Source organism: Calliphora vicina, chromosome 3 (assembly GCF_958450345.1).
Source record: "Calliphora vicina chromosome 3, idCalVici1.1, whole genome shotgun sequence".
Lineage (NCBI taxonomy): Eukaryota > Metazoa > Arthropoda > Insecta > Diptera > Calliphoridae > Calliphora > Calliphora vicina.
In genome coordinates, this window is record NC_088782.1 from 70,702,136 (window position 1) to 70,719,762 (window position 17,627).

At 30.9% G+C, this 17,627-nt stretch overlaps 1 protein-coding gene across 5 annotated transcripts; it reads right to left on the reverse strand.

The window, feature by feature from the left end:
- Positions 1 to 4,221: 4,221 nt before the first annotated feature.
- pzg (putzig) lies at positions 4,222 to 14,750 on the reverse strand. Of its 5 annotated transcripts, XM_065505500.1 has the most exons (5): positions 14,151 to 14,541; positions 11,790 to 12,524; positions 7,951 to 10,563; positions 7,667 to 7,821; positions 4,222 to 5,844 (listed from the first exon to the last, which is right to left on the reverse strand). In XM_065505500.1, the coding sequence occupies exons 2-4, from the start codon at positions 12,397 to 12,399 to the stop codon at positions 7,772 to 7,774; spliced, it is 3,273 nt and encodes a 1,090-aa protein (XP_065361572.1). In that variant the 5' UTR covers positions 12,400 to 12,524; positions 14,151 to 14,541; the 3' UTR covers positions 4,222 to 5,844; positions 7,667 to 7,771. The 5 variants fall into 5 exon arrangements, with proteins under 5 accessions (XP_065361572.1, XP_065361570.1, XP_065361571.1 ...); XM_065505498.1 differs by lacking the exon at positions 14,151 to 14,541 and adding an exon at positions 14,641 to 14,750 and having other exon boundaries at positions 7,667 to 10,563; XM_065505499.1 differs by having other exon boundaries at positions 7,667 to 10,563; positions 14,169 to 14,541.
- Positions 14,751 to 17,627: the final 2,877 nt, after the last annotated feature.

The following is a 17,627-nucleotide window of genomic DNA, read 5'->3' on the forward strand; positions in this document are numbered from 1 at the left end:
TTCCCCTTGTAAATGCATCTCAAAACTTCAGAGGGCTTGAGGCACGTCTTAACCCCAACCGATTTACCTAAAAAAATTTCAGGATGATTTTTTTACTAATGTTCACCAAACTGGAGGGTGATAATGGCCAAAATCCAACTTTCGTTTATTAAGGGCCACCCTAATGTATATACCCTTCTCACGAAGGTGAAGGGTATAAAAATTACAAAACTTAATCGGGATTGTCATAGAATCCAATCGTTCTCGGAATCGGTTTGAATACGAGAGAAAAAGGTGCATTGGTTTCGTGAAATCGGAAGTTATCGTTTTTATATTCGATCTAGAATTAAATTCTTTATCGGTTAAACAAAAAATTACATTGGATTTCATAAGTCAAACGTGTTTTTTTTTTGTCGTTTTCAAAACAGATTCCGGCAATGATTAGATTCTATGACAACACTGAATAAATGGTTTCGTAAAATGTGATCCTCTAACTCAGCTTTTATGTCAATTCTAAAGGAGAAGGTACATAGATTGGAATGAGTATCGAATCTTTTAAAATATGTAAATCGGACTTTTGGTAAACCTACATAGTGAAGCCCTGGTAATATTTTCCGCTTGGTATGGTTTGTGTAGGTATTTTGACAGTATATCAAATATTAAAATCTCCTCTACACATAATTCTTACGAGATCTACGTCAAAATATTCTGAAATCATTGAATTAAACTGAGAAACAAATTTACATACTCGTATTAACCGAATTACTGTCAAAAATTCCAAACAACAAATTAGGTACGCGTTATAGTTCATCATTAATTAATCCTTCATTAATAGAATTCTCAGTTGTAGTACATCAAATGGTTCGTCCTAACCCACTAAATTTGAATTTGTGATATTATTCTAGTATGCATTTAATTAACATTAATAAACTTAATTAGCTAAATATAAATTTATTTAATTAAAATTATATTAGGTGAGAAATAGCTAATTTATAATCGTTTGAAATGAATAAGGCAAGTCTAATTAAAAATTTGTGCATACATACGTACTTTCATACTATATTTAACAAATTTTAATTAATATGTACTCGTACATAGCTTTAAATACTGGAAATATGTAAGTTTAAAAATAGTTTAACAAACAAATTAATTAATTTTTTTTTAAATTATGTTGCTAAAGTTTGATGTTTAATTACTAGGGTATTCATTCGACTAATGATCGTTCGATTAATCGAATAATTTCTTACGAATAATTATTCGAACAATTTAAAAATTGCCATTTTCGAATAACGAATAATTCGAACAATTTTATGTAGAATAATCGAATAAAACGAATAAATGTTCATATACATATATTTAAATTTATTAAGTTGCTTAAAATTTTTCATAATTTCAAATTTAAATAAGTAATAATGACTCACAAAAATTGTATTGTTTCTGAAATTTGACAAATAACTAAAGACAAAGGGACTTTCGATTAGTTCCGATAGCTCATTCTATAAAGATATAAATATGACTGCAAGAATTTACAATTCTAAAAACAAATCTTTCAAAAATTTTAACTTAGGACTTGAACCAATGAAAATAAAAGGTACGGAATAAAATATTTGTTATTTAGCTGGCGAAATATTAGAAGAATCGCAATTAATAATCAAAATATTAACTTAGATTAAAGTAGAGTTGAATGTGATGGAGAATGAGATTTTGAAACGGTCGTCGAAAGCGATATTGAGGATGACATTTATAATGATTACATTGAAATAGATGAAGGCCATGATCTTAAAATATATGTATATAAGTGATGTTATTAACCGCGTAATATTTAATAAATTTCAAAATATTTAATAAATCGAATGATAAACACAAATATTGCAAACTAACGTTTTGTTGCAAGAAAAGCATGGAGTTCGTCTTATACATAATTTTGAACATAGTTAAACAACTTTGTCTAACATGGTAATAAACTATATAATACAATTTGTTATAAATAATTTAGATAAAGTCAACAATTAATTTACTAAAGAATTATTTACTCAATTTAAAACCCGAATTAATGAACGACATAAAAAAGTTCTTAATACGTTTATATTGTATTTGAATTCAGGATAATGTCCAACTAGCTCAAATTTTGTAAAGCATAGCTCAAAAACGGAAACTAAAAGATTAGCTAGTCAATTGTTTTTTAGATTGTTCGGGAGTTAATCTGATCAGAATATTTATGTTGAAAATTTAATGATGGACTTTGTTTTTGAATGTTTTTTAACATTATCAATACTTGAATTTTTAAGTTTAACGTTATTTTTTGTTTTTCTTTAACAATAAAATATTAAAAAACCGTAATCAAAACTTCATTCTTTACTTTTTTTACAAAAATGTTTAATTATTCGAATAATTCGATTAATTTTAAACGTGTGATCGAATTATTCGAACAAGTTAAAATCTCTTATTCGTTTTATTCGAACAAGAGAAAAATCGAATAATTCGAATACCCTATTAATACACAAAAAATATAGAAATTATTTTTTTTGAAGTCCGTAGAGATCAGGGGCCGAATTACCGCATTCGATATCGAGTAAAATCAATTGTAATTTTCTTATTTGAGATTACGGCATTCGATATCGAGTATCGCGCTGTTATAGTTTTTTTCGATCACTTAGTTTAGTACTTTTTTATTACGCTGAAAAATAAATATTTGATGGGTTTTTGCGCATCATATGTTTCACTGTTGCTTTTTAGAACTCATGACATTTGCAGTGTTGGCAACTTTTGCATTTTAGAATGTACTGCGCATCAGATGCAGCGCAGTGATACATTTCCGAAAAGGCCCATATTTCATGTGAACTATTGATTCGTGATAGGGGTGATAGTTTTTTCTTTAATTTTATTTTTGAAGTTAATTTAAGTAAATAATAAATTAATAGCATCAGTAAAAAAATATTTTTCAATTCTATTAGATTATTAAATTATCTATCTAGTTTTAGATAATTATGGACCCCGATAAAACAGAATTGTTATATGAGAATCCCTGCATATTTTTGGTGTAATATAATCTTCTATATATACTGTTACGTTTTAACCTTTTCAAAACGTTGGTTTATTTCCTTTAAATAAACCGGATACTTTTGATTGCAAATAAAAGGCGTTTAGTAGTTTAAAAATTGTAACAACTCTTTATTTATTTAAAATGTACAACAACAGAATTAAATAGTCACTCAGTGTTCTTTACATACGTTTATTATAAATTCGCAGACATACAGACACACTCTATAATGTACACGAATTCACTTTAAAATACAGCACACTTTAGGCACTCAGTTGATGTTTATTCAAATAGCGTCTCTGATAAACTCACTAACGACTGCAACCTCTGCCACTATTTATAACACTGCCATCTGCACTCTAGATTGCTCTTTAACTGTCAAAGCTCGTATATTCTAGAGCTTTCTAATACAAACGCCATCTGTGGTGTATTTTCTACAATGTTCTTTAACTGAATATTCGAATTCGAATATACGGTCGCAGCAAACAACGTTGCCATACTTACGATCAATGGTCAACTGAAAGCTTTTTATTCAATGTTAATAATGCCCACAGATATGTTACAGTTTGAGAGGCACTGCTATTTTAAAGCATTATGCAACTTTTAAATCAGCCGTTAAAATCGTTATATTTGAATTCAAGTACAATTTCATAACAATAGTTTGGCTTAAAATGGCAGAGATTGGGTTGGTGGTGAACGTTATTAGAGAAAGCCGTAAAACTTTGAAGGGTTTGTTTCGTTGCCATGAAGAACGAAAATGTACTGGGTTGGATTAGTATGCATGTTTTTTGAGTTTTTACTTGAACGATAATAATAAGCGTTCGAAATTTATTTCGATTACGAGTGCGAGAATTTGCCCTCTGATGTATTCGTAGCCACTTTACGAAATTTAGCTGAAAATGGGCGAGATCGGAACAGTAGGTGTAGGACATCCATAACAAATAAATTTTAATTTCGGGCGTCTAATGACCCCTCTTATATAAAGAAAATAATTATAATTCAATAGCATTATATGTACATAAAGGATATAAAAATGGATGGAATCAGAACATTCAGCGCAATTATGAATAAAAATTCCCCGGGAGTTTTTTCCCATTAGTGTTTCGTCTCTATGTATAATTCTCTATGGTACCATCCTTCATTCGATACCTATATGTACGTATATGAATGTGTTATTATTACAGAAAAAACAATCCAAGACATTTCATTTAAATTTCATTTATACATTTATTTTATGGTTTTTTTTAATTATTATAATTTTATATTCTGAAATCCTTACATTGCTGTCTGATTTTACCAAGAGAACTATATATATTTACATATCCATATAGTTCTAGATTTAAATGTGTTTTTTTTTATTTATCTTATAAGTAAAACATAATATTTTAAGAAAACTAAATGTATGTATGTATCTATGTTAATAATACAAAAGCAAAAAATAAAATTTCAAATACATATTAAACGGAAATGGCGAAACGAAAATAGAATAAAATAAATGATAATGATTTTTGTGTACTCGTATGTGAGTTTATGAACTATTAATTAATAGTTAAAATAAAATTCAGTTAGCATTTGGTCATTAAAAAAATATTTATATTTTATATTCACAGTGTGTTAAGAAGGATAGGCAGAGACGGATAAATATAGAAATGTGCGTAAGGGAGTGAGAGAGATAGAGAGTAACAGTTCATAGGGATAAAACGTTGTTAACATTAGTACATGGTAATAAGTTAAAGAGTTATATTTGTTTTGTATTTAAAGGATATTGTTGACGTTGTTTTGTTTCTTTTATTAAAACATAAAATATTTGCTTAATATTTTTTTTTTGTTGCAAGTTAAAGATTTATTTCAAATATACACACATTACATATACTTGTAATTATTTGCATTATAATAATTTTTATGGAGTTTTCTTTTTTTTATATATATTTTTTTTTAAATTTTATTATTATTTGTTTAACTAACAACTACAAAATTTCAAAAATATTTTTGAATAATAAACATGTTTTTTTCTTTATTTTTAATTTAAAGAGAATTTAGTTTTTTTTATTATTATTTAAAATTACATTTATTTTAGCACTATTGTAAATATTTTGTTTTTTTTTTCTTATACGTACTTCTTCTTCCTTTTCTCTTTATAATGTTTAGTTCTTTTAAAAGTATTTTAAGCCTAATAACTAACGACAAAATTATTTTCTCCTTTTTTTTGTTTTTTGGGGTTATTTTTTATTGGGTTTTTAATTGTATTAAATTAATAAATTTGTAATGAACTCTATTATAGTGTTTTTCTGCTTTACAAACAATTCTTTTGTATAAACTTATTTGTTGTTTTCAATGAGTTACATTCGTATTTTAGAGGATTTCATATTTTAGTATTTATATTTTTCTCTTAATTGAAAATGTTGTAGTGGTTGGATGAATGTGTGTGTGTGTGAGTTTTTAGGGAGATATTTGTTTGTTTTTTTTTATAAATATATAAAAAGTTTTCGTCTGACTTTTTGCTTTGCTAAAAACTAATGTAAATTATGACATTAGAATTAAAAATTAAAAAAAAAATAATAATGAAACTATATAAGAAAGTTTTAAGCATATTTTACAACTTAAATACTAAGAAAAAAAAACTAAATTAATCAATCGATTTTTTTTATATTAAGCGTGATCTTTTAAACGCTATTAATATAAAGAAACAGTGGTAGCAGTGATGATATCCTCACATTTCAAGTTTGTTTTCAGGATTAAAGCCTTATATACGTACATTATGAATATTTATCTCAGAATCGATGCGGACATCTTTTAACAGGTTCCATCCAATGTGATAAAGAAATCTACAAAATAAATTAAATATTTGTCATTAGTTTATATAAAAAATTCTCATTTTGACTATTTAAATTATATGTTTCAAATATTTTTTTAAATTCTACCTTGTTAGTTCAGTAAATTGCATCATATTTTAGCAAATTGTTAACACAACCTCTTCGTTGTAATTTTGTTGATTTTCTTAACATTTTTCACTTCTCAAATTTAGTCACTAATGTTTTCGCGATAATAAAATTTTTAATTTTGAACTTAATACCCCATACAAACTTTCCCCTTCCTAAAATGTTTCTGATAAAACAACTTATTTAATGTACGCCAAAAAACTAAAGGATTTTATTAGTATTCATTATTTCAAAAATACCCAAATCATAAAATAATGTTGGTATCATGATAAAATTTACCTCAACTATAAACTATTCAAATATAAATCAAAAAATATATAAATGGAAAAACTGCGGGCAAATAGGAACCCTAAGGGCACTGCTACACGTTCAATATATATTGTGATATTTGGATCGCGATCCATTGTAATGGATCACGCAAAATTAGGATATTCTGCGATTTGGATCCATCAATACTGCATGCTACACGTTCAATAAATATCGCGATACTGGATCGCGGTCAATATATATTGAACGTATAGCAGTGCCCTAAGGGTACTGCTACACGTTCAATATATATTGTGATATTTGGATCGCGATCCATTGTAATGGATCACGCATGCTACACGTTCAATAAATATCGCGATACTGGATCTCGGTCAATATATATTGAACGTGTAGCAGTGCCCTTAGGGTTCCTATTTGCCCGCATTTTTTCCATTCCCGGGTAAAGCTTAGTACTCTGTTCATATTTGCGAAAAATGATGGTTGTTTCGTGCGAAAAATTTTAAATACAACAAATGATCAGACTGTTGGTTTTAATTTCGTGCGAAAGAAGTGCTGCTTATGTTATTTCGTGTGGAAAAATAAGGTTGCCAGATGTATTTCACAAAAAGAACAGAGTACTGCTTTTGCGAAATTATTTCGCAAATATTTTATATGTAGTTTGACAGCATTTCGCACAAAATTTTGAACAGAGTACTTAGCATAATAGTAAAAATATATATATTCATTTACGGAAATGCACGGGTATTAAAAAAATTGTTTAATTTTATCAGCCGAAAAGCCAACCACCTCCAATTCTATTCGAAAAAGATCCAATCATCCTGTGGATAATATAAGATTTGACCAAATGAATCATTTTCCTGAATGGGTCTAGAAATACACGTACGTCAAAGCTTAATATAATATATAGACTATTAAAATTATGTTTATTATCCTATTTTAAGCAATAATTTAAAATAAAATCGATAATTTTTGAAATTAACAACAATAACCACTTTTTTATACTTTTTGTTTCGTCAAACCACTGACACCGCCTATAGACTTAACCAACTTAACGGTCAATTATTAAGTAAACATTTATCCACAAATTTTAGAAGTTCTTGGTTCGAATTGAAATTATAAAATTTGTATAAAAAGTGGAAATTGATCGATGGTTGATTCTTATTTTTGTATTTCCTTTATGTTGCTCTTTTATCTGTTATTTTTAGAGTACGGCCGAACATTCGATTTAGGTCAATCATCTGCTAATTTAAATAAAACTGATTTTTCTAATGACTGGCGCTGCGTACTAGATGACTGATTACATGTCTAGTACATATATAATTTAGCAATGAAGTCGTTTTAAAAGACATTATCTAACTATGGTATTTAGAACTAAGTTATATTATAAAATAATAAAAATTACAATTGAATTAATGTAAGAACACTCATATTTTGTACATACCTGTTATACACTCCAACTACCAAAATGAAATCAAGGGCCTTCAGCTGTAATTACGCTATGCAATAATTATTATTGAATATGATACACATTTTATAGCAGCCACCCCTAATCCGAGCTAATGGCAATTTTATCCGTGCCTCCCGCTTGCGCTGTTCCTGAGGAGGAAGATTGTTGTTGCATAAGTTCTTCAAGAGCAAAGAATCCACCACTCGTCGTACTACCACTTGCTGTTGTAGTGGCAGTAGTATGAGCAGGATCATCATCACCTTGTGTACCATCATTACCTTCTACGCCAGTGGCGTCCTTCTCCATAACACCATCATCCTCGCCGCCGCCAGTTGCTGCTTCTAACACTTGCTGTTGGACCTGAACAATCGGTTGACCGTCTTCGGTGTAGGAAACGGATACAGGAATACGTGTACCATCTTCGCCAATGACATGGGCACCACCATCGCCGTCCTGTGACTGTTGTATGACCAACTGTCCGTCCGCATTCAGAAGGGAGGCATCAATTAGTTGTGTTTCATTGTTTTCACCCTGCACCAAGACCATTTGTCCATTAGCGTCTGTCATCATTTGCAGAGTTTCACCATCGAGACCCTCGCCCGACTGCAATACTCCCACCGACTGGAGCAGCTGTTGTATATGCTCCGGATCTTGGACGAGAATTTGATTGCCATCAGCATCGGTGAGAATGTGATTATCAAGTTGCAAAAGTTGTCCACTTTCGTTGAGAATAAATTTAATTTGTCCCCCATCAACTTGTGCTTGCATGGCAGCCTCGTCTAATTCCATAGCAACATGCTGCTGTTGTTCACCCTCAGCACCACCACCACCCTCTGATCCAGCAGTCATTTCATGATGTTCATGAGTCTGTTGTTGTTGCTGCTCTCCGCCTGCTTCAGACACTTCGTGTTGCTGCTGCAGTTGTTGTTGGTGGTGTGATTCATCGCCTATAGCGGATTCCGTTTGTTGGTTGTCTGTTGTGGCAGTATTTTCAAGCGCTGACTGGTCTTCAACTTGCTGTTCATTTTGATGATTGTTGGCTGAAGACTCTTCCGTTTTAGTTGTTCCATCGTCTGTGGCAGGTTGATTTGATGGTGTTGCTGTTGATTCTTCAGCATTATGTTGCGCAGGTTCTTCCATGTTCTTGGAGTTCTCACTAGATGGATTTGTAGCAGGTTGTTGTTGTTGTTCTTCATTATCATCGTCTAAACTGGGCATACTGACCGGTCCAGCACTGGTTGGTTTTGGTGATTCTGCCTTCAGATTTGTGGATGCTGTGGTGGTGGTTGTAGTGGTCGTTGTCGAAGCATGTGTTGAATCGTCCGGTTGGTCCAACATGGGCATATCTATGCTTACCGACACTGGGGCGGTGGTTGTGGTGGTCGTATTAGTAGTGTGATCTTCGCTGGTCGACACTACACCACCACCTTCTTGTCCGGGGATGGTAATATTAAAGGTTATGCCACCGCCAGAACCAGCTTGTGATGTTATGACAACTTGATCGTTGCTACCACCACCGTTACCAGATGACGTAGTGGTGGCAGTGACACCAGCGTCGCCTTTATCGGAATGCATTTTCTCAAAAATGCTTTCAATATCTGCCTCAGAGATTGTGTTATTGCCAGCATTACCCATAGTGGCAGTTTGTTGCTGTTGTTGTTGTTGTTGCTGCTGTTGGTGCTGCTGGTGCTGTTGCTGGTGGTGGACATTAAGGTCGGTATTGTGATGGACCATTTCATTGGTGTCCTGTTGAGCTGCTTCACTTAGCAAAGCGGCTGCATTCAAAGTGGACAATGAATTATTTCCAACGACCGTGTTGGAAGTCTTTTTGTGTGTGCTGGCCGTAGTTGTAGCGGTGTTGGTAGTAGCATCTCCCCTTCTATGAGTTTCCATGTGTTGGTTATAGTAATTTTCTTGTATGAATGTCAAAGAACAAATATGACATGAAAAGAATCGTATATTGTTGGCGGAAGCACCTGCTACGTCTGTTGTGGGGGTTGTTGTTACTGGTGTGGTTGAATCACTTAAAGCTTCATCGATAGTTTCCTGCAAAAGCTTCTGTGTCGTCAGCATATTCTGTGAAGCCTGCGGCGCCTGCTGCTGTTTAATGGTAATCATTTGCTGTTGCTGCTGAACCTGCTGCTGCTGTTGTTGAAGTTGTTGCGTGTTATGTTGCTGCTGTTGATGCTCTTCGAAATGCTTGACAAGCATTTCTCGCTTGGGGAAAGACATGGAGCAAGTTCCACACTTGAATACATTGCCCTGATGCTGTTTAGCGTGTGTTGTGGCCGCCTCACGAGTCTCAAAACGTTGAGCGCACAGACGACACTTAAATGGTTTCGACTTGACGCCCGACATATGTTTGCGCATGTGCTCATCAAATGTTATCTTGTCGGTGGACTTGAACTGACAATGATTACATGTGTAGAGCGGCGTGGTCGTAGTGCCAGGAGAAGCTTGTGCATTTACGGCTGTTATAGGATCTGCAGCTGGTGCTGCATTTTGCGACACTGGCAGAGTTGTTGTACTTGTTACGACCACATTCGTACTGTGATTGATTTCCATGTGTTTGCGCAAAGCCGATTCGCTCACGAAATTTATGTGACAGACAGCGCACGTATTGTCCATGGGTGTGTTGTGTTCACGCACCATGTGCTGTTTCATCGCTCCAAAGTTGGGGAAAATTTTCTTACAGTTTTTGCATTGGAAATTTTGATGTTTGCATGTTTCATAGTGCGTATTGAAGAGACGCATGTCCGATGTCTTGTAGTCGCACGATAAACACTTGTAGATTTTTGTTGTTTTACGCTGTAGCGTTTGTGTGCCAGCCGATTGTTGTTGTATATTTGTTGGAGATTGTGTAGATATTTTCATTTGTTGTACTGCGCTCACTGCGAATATACAGGAAATACAAAATAGCGATAAGAATTATGAATTATTTGTATTGTAAAATTATATAAAAAAAATATGATATACAAAACGTAATATTTTCAATTTCTAGACCATGTACTGGAAGCATCAAAATATGCTTAAATTTTATAAATCACATTAATTCAATTGATCCGGTTTTTTTTGTTGGGTCATTTTTCCACTATGAGTAAAAATTCAAAAGCATGTTAAATTATAAATAATAAATTCCGGGAATTTTTAATTACTGAACTAGGCTAAAAACCAGTAAAACTTTTCAAATAATCGGTCAAAATTTAATACTAAGATTGTCAATTAATTCGAGTTAATTTAATTGAATAAAAGTTTAATTTTTTAAATTTCACCGATTATTCGAACGAATAACGAATAAAAGATATGCACCAACCATATTTAATAATATAATCATGAGACATTGACAACAAAATTGTGCAAAATTCCATCACGATTCTAGTTTATTTGAAGTATTTATTATTTTTCTAGTGCGGAAGGTACTTTAATATGCTGCCAAAACATAGGGCTATTATACACAAATATTTGATGAAATAATTACTTAATACAAATTTATTAAAAAATATCAACAAATTTAAGTAATAAAAGCATAAACTTGCGTCAATTTTGTAATATTTATGAACATGTTCTTATTATATTTCAGTGAATGGATTTCATTCTATTCACTTTTCAGTTCAGATAAAAAAAATTAATAAAAATAGAATCATATTATTAAATGAAGTGGTCCCCCACTTTATTTTTATTAATCGATTATCAACAAACGATACATTTTATCACGACTTCTTCTCTCTTACTATTGTAGAAATAAATTTAAAAATTATTCTTTTTCAAATAAGACTGCATTCCGATCAATGAAATTGTCTCATAATGAGTTTACCTTAATTTTGAGAATGGAATCATAATTTGAAATTATGGAATCAGCAATTGTTATAATTTTATGCATTTTGCTAGAAATGCCTTCTTTTATATATTACAAATTTATCTGCTAACTTTTGGGTATGAGAGAAACAACTTTAGTATCAAAAATCTATCATAAAATGGGCTTTATGGAGGATTCAGACACATATTTTTATCAAACATAATTTGCTACAATTGATCCAAAAAAAAATTGTCCATATTACATCAAAAGTATATCGATATACCATAACAAAATATTTCATTTAAATCTATGTAAACTTACCAGCTGCTCCACTATTTAATTTTTGTAATTTATTAGGCGGTGCTTGTAGTGTGGCCGAGGAAACATTATTTGTAACATTGGCAGCAGCAATTGTTGGTGTGCCAGTGGCGACTACAGTGGTTGCATTTACAATGCCACCGCTATCATCATTTAAACCATATTTTTTATGCAACAAATTCATTAAATTTGTCCGAACACGTTCGACATCATTCTCTAAACGATCCAAATAGTTGATGAGATTTGTACAACGTGAACAAACAACATCCTCGACACTAACGATGACCATAAAAGCATCACCAACCAATTGACCAATTTTATTGGGAAACTTTGTTGTTGTGTGCGTTGTCTGCATCTCTGTTAATTGATGTTGAGCCTGATTGGCACCCAATGCATCATCGCAGACATAGCAACGATTTATGGTTGTTGTAACAACTTGCTGTTGTTGTACATTATTCGCAAGCGAAGCGGTTGTAACTGTCGTTGCGGTTGCACCGGAGCCAACAATTTTTTGTTTGAGAATACGCGGCTGATTGGGCCCGGTAACTGTAACTGCTCCACTTGAGAGCAGATTATGTATTTTACGCACTGCACTGTTCATTTGATTATTCATTATTATTGTTAGGAATAATTTTGGTTGTGTATTGGAGGCAACAGCTCAATTGTAGAGTCAAAAGTTTTTCTTTTCTTCCTCTCTCTGTCTATCACGTTAAATTTTTAGAGTCGTCTTACATTAAACTGGAAAAAATTAGAAAAAGGGATATATTTAGCAAATATATAATAAATATTAACTATCAAAATGCTAAATTAACATTGCGAAATAGCAGTACCACTATCCTTTAATTAATTAAATTTTGAAAGTAACGTATTTCTCAAACGCTGATTTCACATTTTTCTAAATTTAAAAGTATTTTTACAGAATATAAACCAAAATGCATATCAAAAAGGTCAAGCTAGGTAACCAAAAATATATTAACTTAAGTGGAAATGAATGATAAAATTATCAATATTTTTCGTGAAATTCATTCAATTACATGTTATTACTATTTATTGAAATGGCAACCCTTATTTAAAGAGCTTGTCAAAATTAAACGCTTCATTGTATTGGTGCTTGTCTGTGTTTTTAATAGACGGGTGTTATTTTTTCGTCAAGTTTTCGTTAAATTTAGCTGTGACACATGCTGCTTCGTAAAAAATAAAAAAAATACGAACGTATGAAAAAAACTTAACGAAACTAAAAATGGGGGAATAAAAATTCTGCAAATACGATTGAGGAACGAAAGAACCGATGTGAAACAAAAATTATTAAAAAAAAAAAAAACACAGTGGGCTATGAGGCGGGAGGGTTAAAAACTAATAGAAATAAATGCATTAAACAATTTACAATTTTAAATCATAGCAAATATGTTTATTAACCAATATTTTTTCATTGTTAACATTTCTATTGAACACATTAAATTTATTTATATGTATATTGCTTAAATTCAATAAACAAACACTACTATATTACATACAAGTAAATAAATTATCTTGAAACTATTAAATCATTAGATTCTTGAATTTTCATTTTTATATCCAAAGGTTATTCAGGTTTAGTAACCATTTTTATATATTATTTGAACACATTTTTAATTCTACTTTTTATTTCTTCGTCGTTTCACACACACACACACATTCTTTCCACAGAAAACTATATATTATTTTCTACAAGAGGCGTTTATACTTGTTTACTTAAACAATTTTTGATAAATAAAATGCTTTGCTTTCATTTTAAATAATTTCAGCCACAAATTAAACGATGAACTCACAAATTGCAAAGTTATAAATTGACGCGCCAAAAAAAATATTTTCAACACTTTGCACATGTATGTAAACAATGCATTTCGGAAGGAATATTAAAAATTACCTTAAATTCATAACAATTCAAACATTTTAAAACACTTATAAAATTTCCCATGAAAAAGATCTACCACAAGATTTTGTAGTTAATTTTATTCCAAGATTCTTTTAATAAAAATTTTATTTTTTTTTATTATTTTCTTCTATTTTTGACATCAATGGACACGATAATAACAACAATAAAACTCGACGGCGTTACCACAATGGAAAAATGTTCGATACTAGTCAGTAGAACCGCTACTGTACGAATGCTAGACCAAACTTAACGAAGCCAAAAAAAAACACAAGCAACAACAATAGCAGCGGCAGCACAATATGAAGAGTAGACAACGATGAACCAAAAAAGAAAAAATGATTGTTGGGAAAATAAAACCCACGACATAAATATGGTGGTGGTTTATTGTTTTTTATTTAATTCAAGGCAAACATTTTATTATTTTTAACAAATTTATATTGTTGTCTTACAATTTACATTAAACACACTTTTTCTGTGTACTTTTTACCACGAAAAATCTTGTTTCAATTTGATTATCTAAAAAATTCCTCAAAAAATGCAGCTCTAAATTTTTTAGTCAGTTATTAAATTTTGCAATTCACAAGCAACACTGTACTACTCTGTTAAAAATTTTCACACACTAAAAAATCCAACCGTTTTTAACGTAATTTCATCAAAAACACTATTGCGTTCTCTCTTTCTCCTTTACAGCAATCGCAAATACTCTGTATTGAAATGTGACAACATATATGTTATCACAACTTTCGTTAAGTCAAAATGGCTGCCTTTATGAATTTGCTGCAGCTTCGTTATGTTTGTTTTGAAGAAAAAAATTAACGTGATGTATTTTCCTTTATGCCGCTTTTTTAACGCCAATGCGGCTTTTTTTATTTAGAACCCGGCATTTACATTTCTAATATTTTCAAATTTATTTAAAATCAATTTATAAACCAATAATACCTTTTGATGCTGGTATATTTTAAAAGTTTGCATAAGTTTTAGGCAAAACCTGCATCCATTTATGAAAATTGGTTTATTCACTACTACGAACGCGTGTCTTTCCGTTTAACAGTATGCCAACATAGAGATTTTCTCACAAATCTAGCGATTTTGAAATCTTAGTAGTGGGAAATGTGGGACAAACTTAGTTTGCGGGCGGGTCAACTGTCCAAAATGCTTACTAAAATATATTCTATAAATCATTTTAAATAATAGTGATGATCGTTTTGTTCAATACGAAAAGGTTTCCCCAAATGTATGTATATACATACATATTGTTTTGCTTTGAAAACAAATAATCCGAAGTCTATAGTAGCAATATTTATTGCCGCAATTGTCAAATTTGATTGCAATCGCTGTGCTGTTCTACCGTTTTAGCTTGTAGATAGCAATAAAAAGCAATGTGATGAAAATAATTTTTTAACCAATTACTTATTATTTCATAGTAATAGAAAGCCAATATGACAAATAGCTAATTATTTAAAAGAATTTAGGCATATGTGATACAAATTAATTTAAAAGTATCAATTTACAAAACGAAAATAATAAATACATCACATCTTTTTTCGATTTTAAATCGTTTCGTTTTCGAAATCTATTTCCATCCCATACATGATAATACACTCTGTACATATAGCGCCGAAAACTTGTTTTTCAGCATAAGCGTAGCTAGACTATTACTCTGGGGTGGGCAAGTGCACTTCCCAAATAGTAAAAATAAACAATTTTTTTTATAAAAAAAATTATTTTTTATTAAAACAAAACTAAAATCATAGAGTAACATAGAGCGGAAACTAGAAAAAAACTCAAACAAAAAAATTACTCAAAATAATCACACATACGAGTATTGTTTTTGTTTTCACATAGTTTTTTTACTAATACATTCTCACCACTTAGGTTTCTGACAACTGAGTTAGGTCTTTGACAGGAGATTTTTCGCTCTATTCGCTATGACTAAAATATCACAAAAATTCAGTTTGCTAACATTACTACTTCATTTTCAATATTTAAAACTGCTATTTATTTTATAAAATATTTTTATATTTAAATGGGGTTTTTTTAATTTTCCTCTTGATCTAAACTGTTATTTGTAATTTTCGTAATTGAAAACACATTTTTGTTATTTTTTGTGTTTTCAATTACGAAAATTATCTATTCAATAATTTTTGTATTTGAAATTCAACCAATAACGAAAATTGTATATTCAATTGTCAAAATTATCAAATTCAAAACTCAAAATTCAATAGAAAATATCAGAAAATTTTGTTTTTGAGCACATGAATACTTGATTTAATTATGAAATAATTGAAACCAGTTCAATGGGATAAATGTTTGAATTGAAATATAATATTTTTTCTGTGTAGAATCAATTTGCAAAACATATTTGTAATTAATAATGAATTCATCGGTGCCATCCAAATCTAATGTAAAGAAATTGTTAACAGCTTTAGATAATGGAATGTTTTGGAATCGGTATTCGATATTAAAAATTATGCTACATATTACTGGATTATATATATTTAACTTCCAATAATCAACTGAAGGAATAGAATCCGGCAAATCCAGATTTTAGCTTTTACCTAATGTTAATTCTATATAAAAATCTTCAAGATCACTTTTAATTACAGCGTAATTTATAATTACTGACTTACAATTTTTATATCTACAACTCCATCTAGTTGTGCAAAGGCTGTTTACTATATTATATTACTATACTGTTTAATTTGAAGAGCTTGGCTTAGGCTTTTTAAATCAATATTATTTTCTGGTTTCGAAAAGTGAATGCATGAAGCCTCTATGCTAAGAATGTTTGCGCTGATGATACATATGTGTGAACACGAATCCACAATAACTAAGTTTAGGCTGTCGGATAAACAATGAGCCAAATGGCTTGCGGATTTAACTCCTTTATTTTATCTTGTAAACCGTTTTTAAAACCAAACATTCATGTGCTCCGTTGTACGATTGGCATCGGAATATTTTTTAACTTTTTGGGTTCCAAAAACCCCATGATTAATGTTCTAGGGAACTGAAATCTCTTAACGGAACAATCTATAAATCCAAAAAAAATCTTTCTGCAACTTTCCAAATTTTTATCTGGGGTGGGCAGATGCGAGTCTGGGATGGTTTTTCCCACCCCAGCCCCCAGCTATGTACGCCAATGTTTTTCAGTAACGCAGAAATGAAACAAGTGTGCAACCTTGTTATTTATTTTTGAGATATCGTTTTAGCTTCTACTGTAAAATTGTATGGAAAAACATTAATACAATGATTTGTGCTAAAACAGTATTCGCTTAGACATGTTTACCTACCTACCAATGGACTTAAGAAATTTTATCTTTAAGGTTTCTGCAATTGTTTTTTACACTTTTTCTCATATCATTAAACCCAGCCATGAACTAATGATTAGTCAAAAAGTAGTTAGATATAACCGAGATTTTTAGCACTCAATTACAGAGTTTTGACTGGAAACGTTATCAACACTGATTGTAAAATAAATTAAATGTCTGATTACTATTGGGACCGCTGGCGACAAACCACAGCATAATAGCAGCCGGTGCAAATTTTAAAGGTTTATAAAACAAAATTAAAAATATCAGTTATGAATAAGGGCCAAATCACACTTATTTTTCATATTTTTTCACAAGTGAAAAGAGGATTTCTAATTAAAATACCTTCTATCTCCGCAGGAATGACAACTTTGATATCTCGATGTGGGTTTTTTTCAAGATCTGTGTGGTTTTTTAGATAAAATATATTTGACAATATTTGGCCAATGGGCTTGGTTAATAAATTGTATTAATTATCAAAAAAAATATATATAATTTTTGAGAATGACGTTGGTCAGGCCATCACCGTCAACGATCGCTATTGGTCGATGATTACCAAATTATTTTATCCTAAATTGGTCATGATAAATTAGGTGCGGAGGACATTGATGTTATATT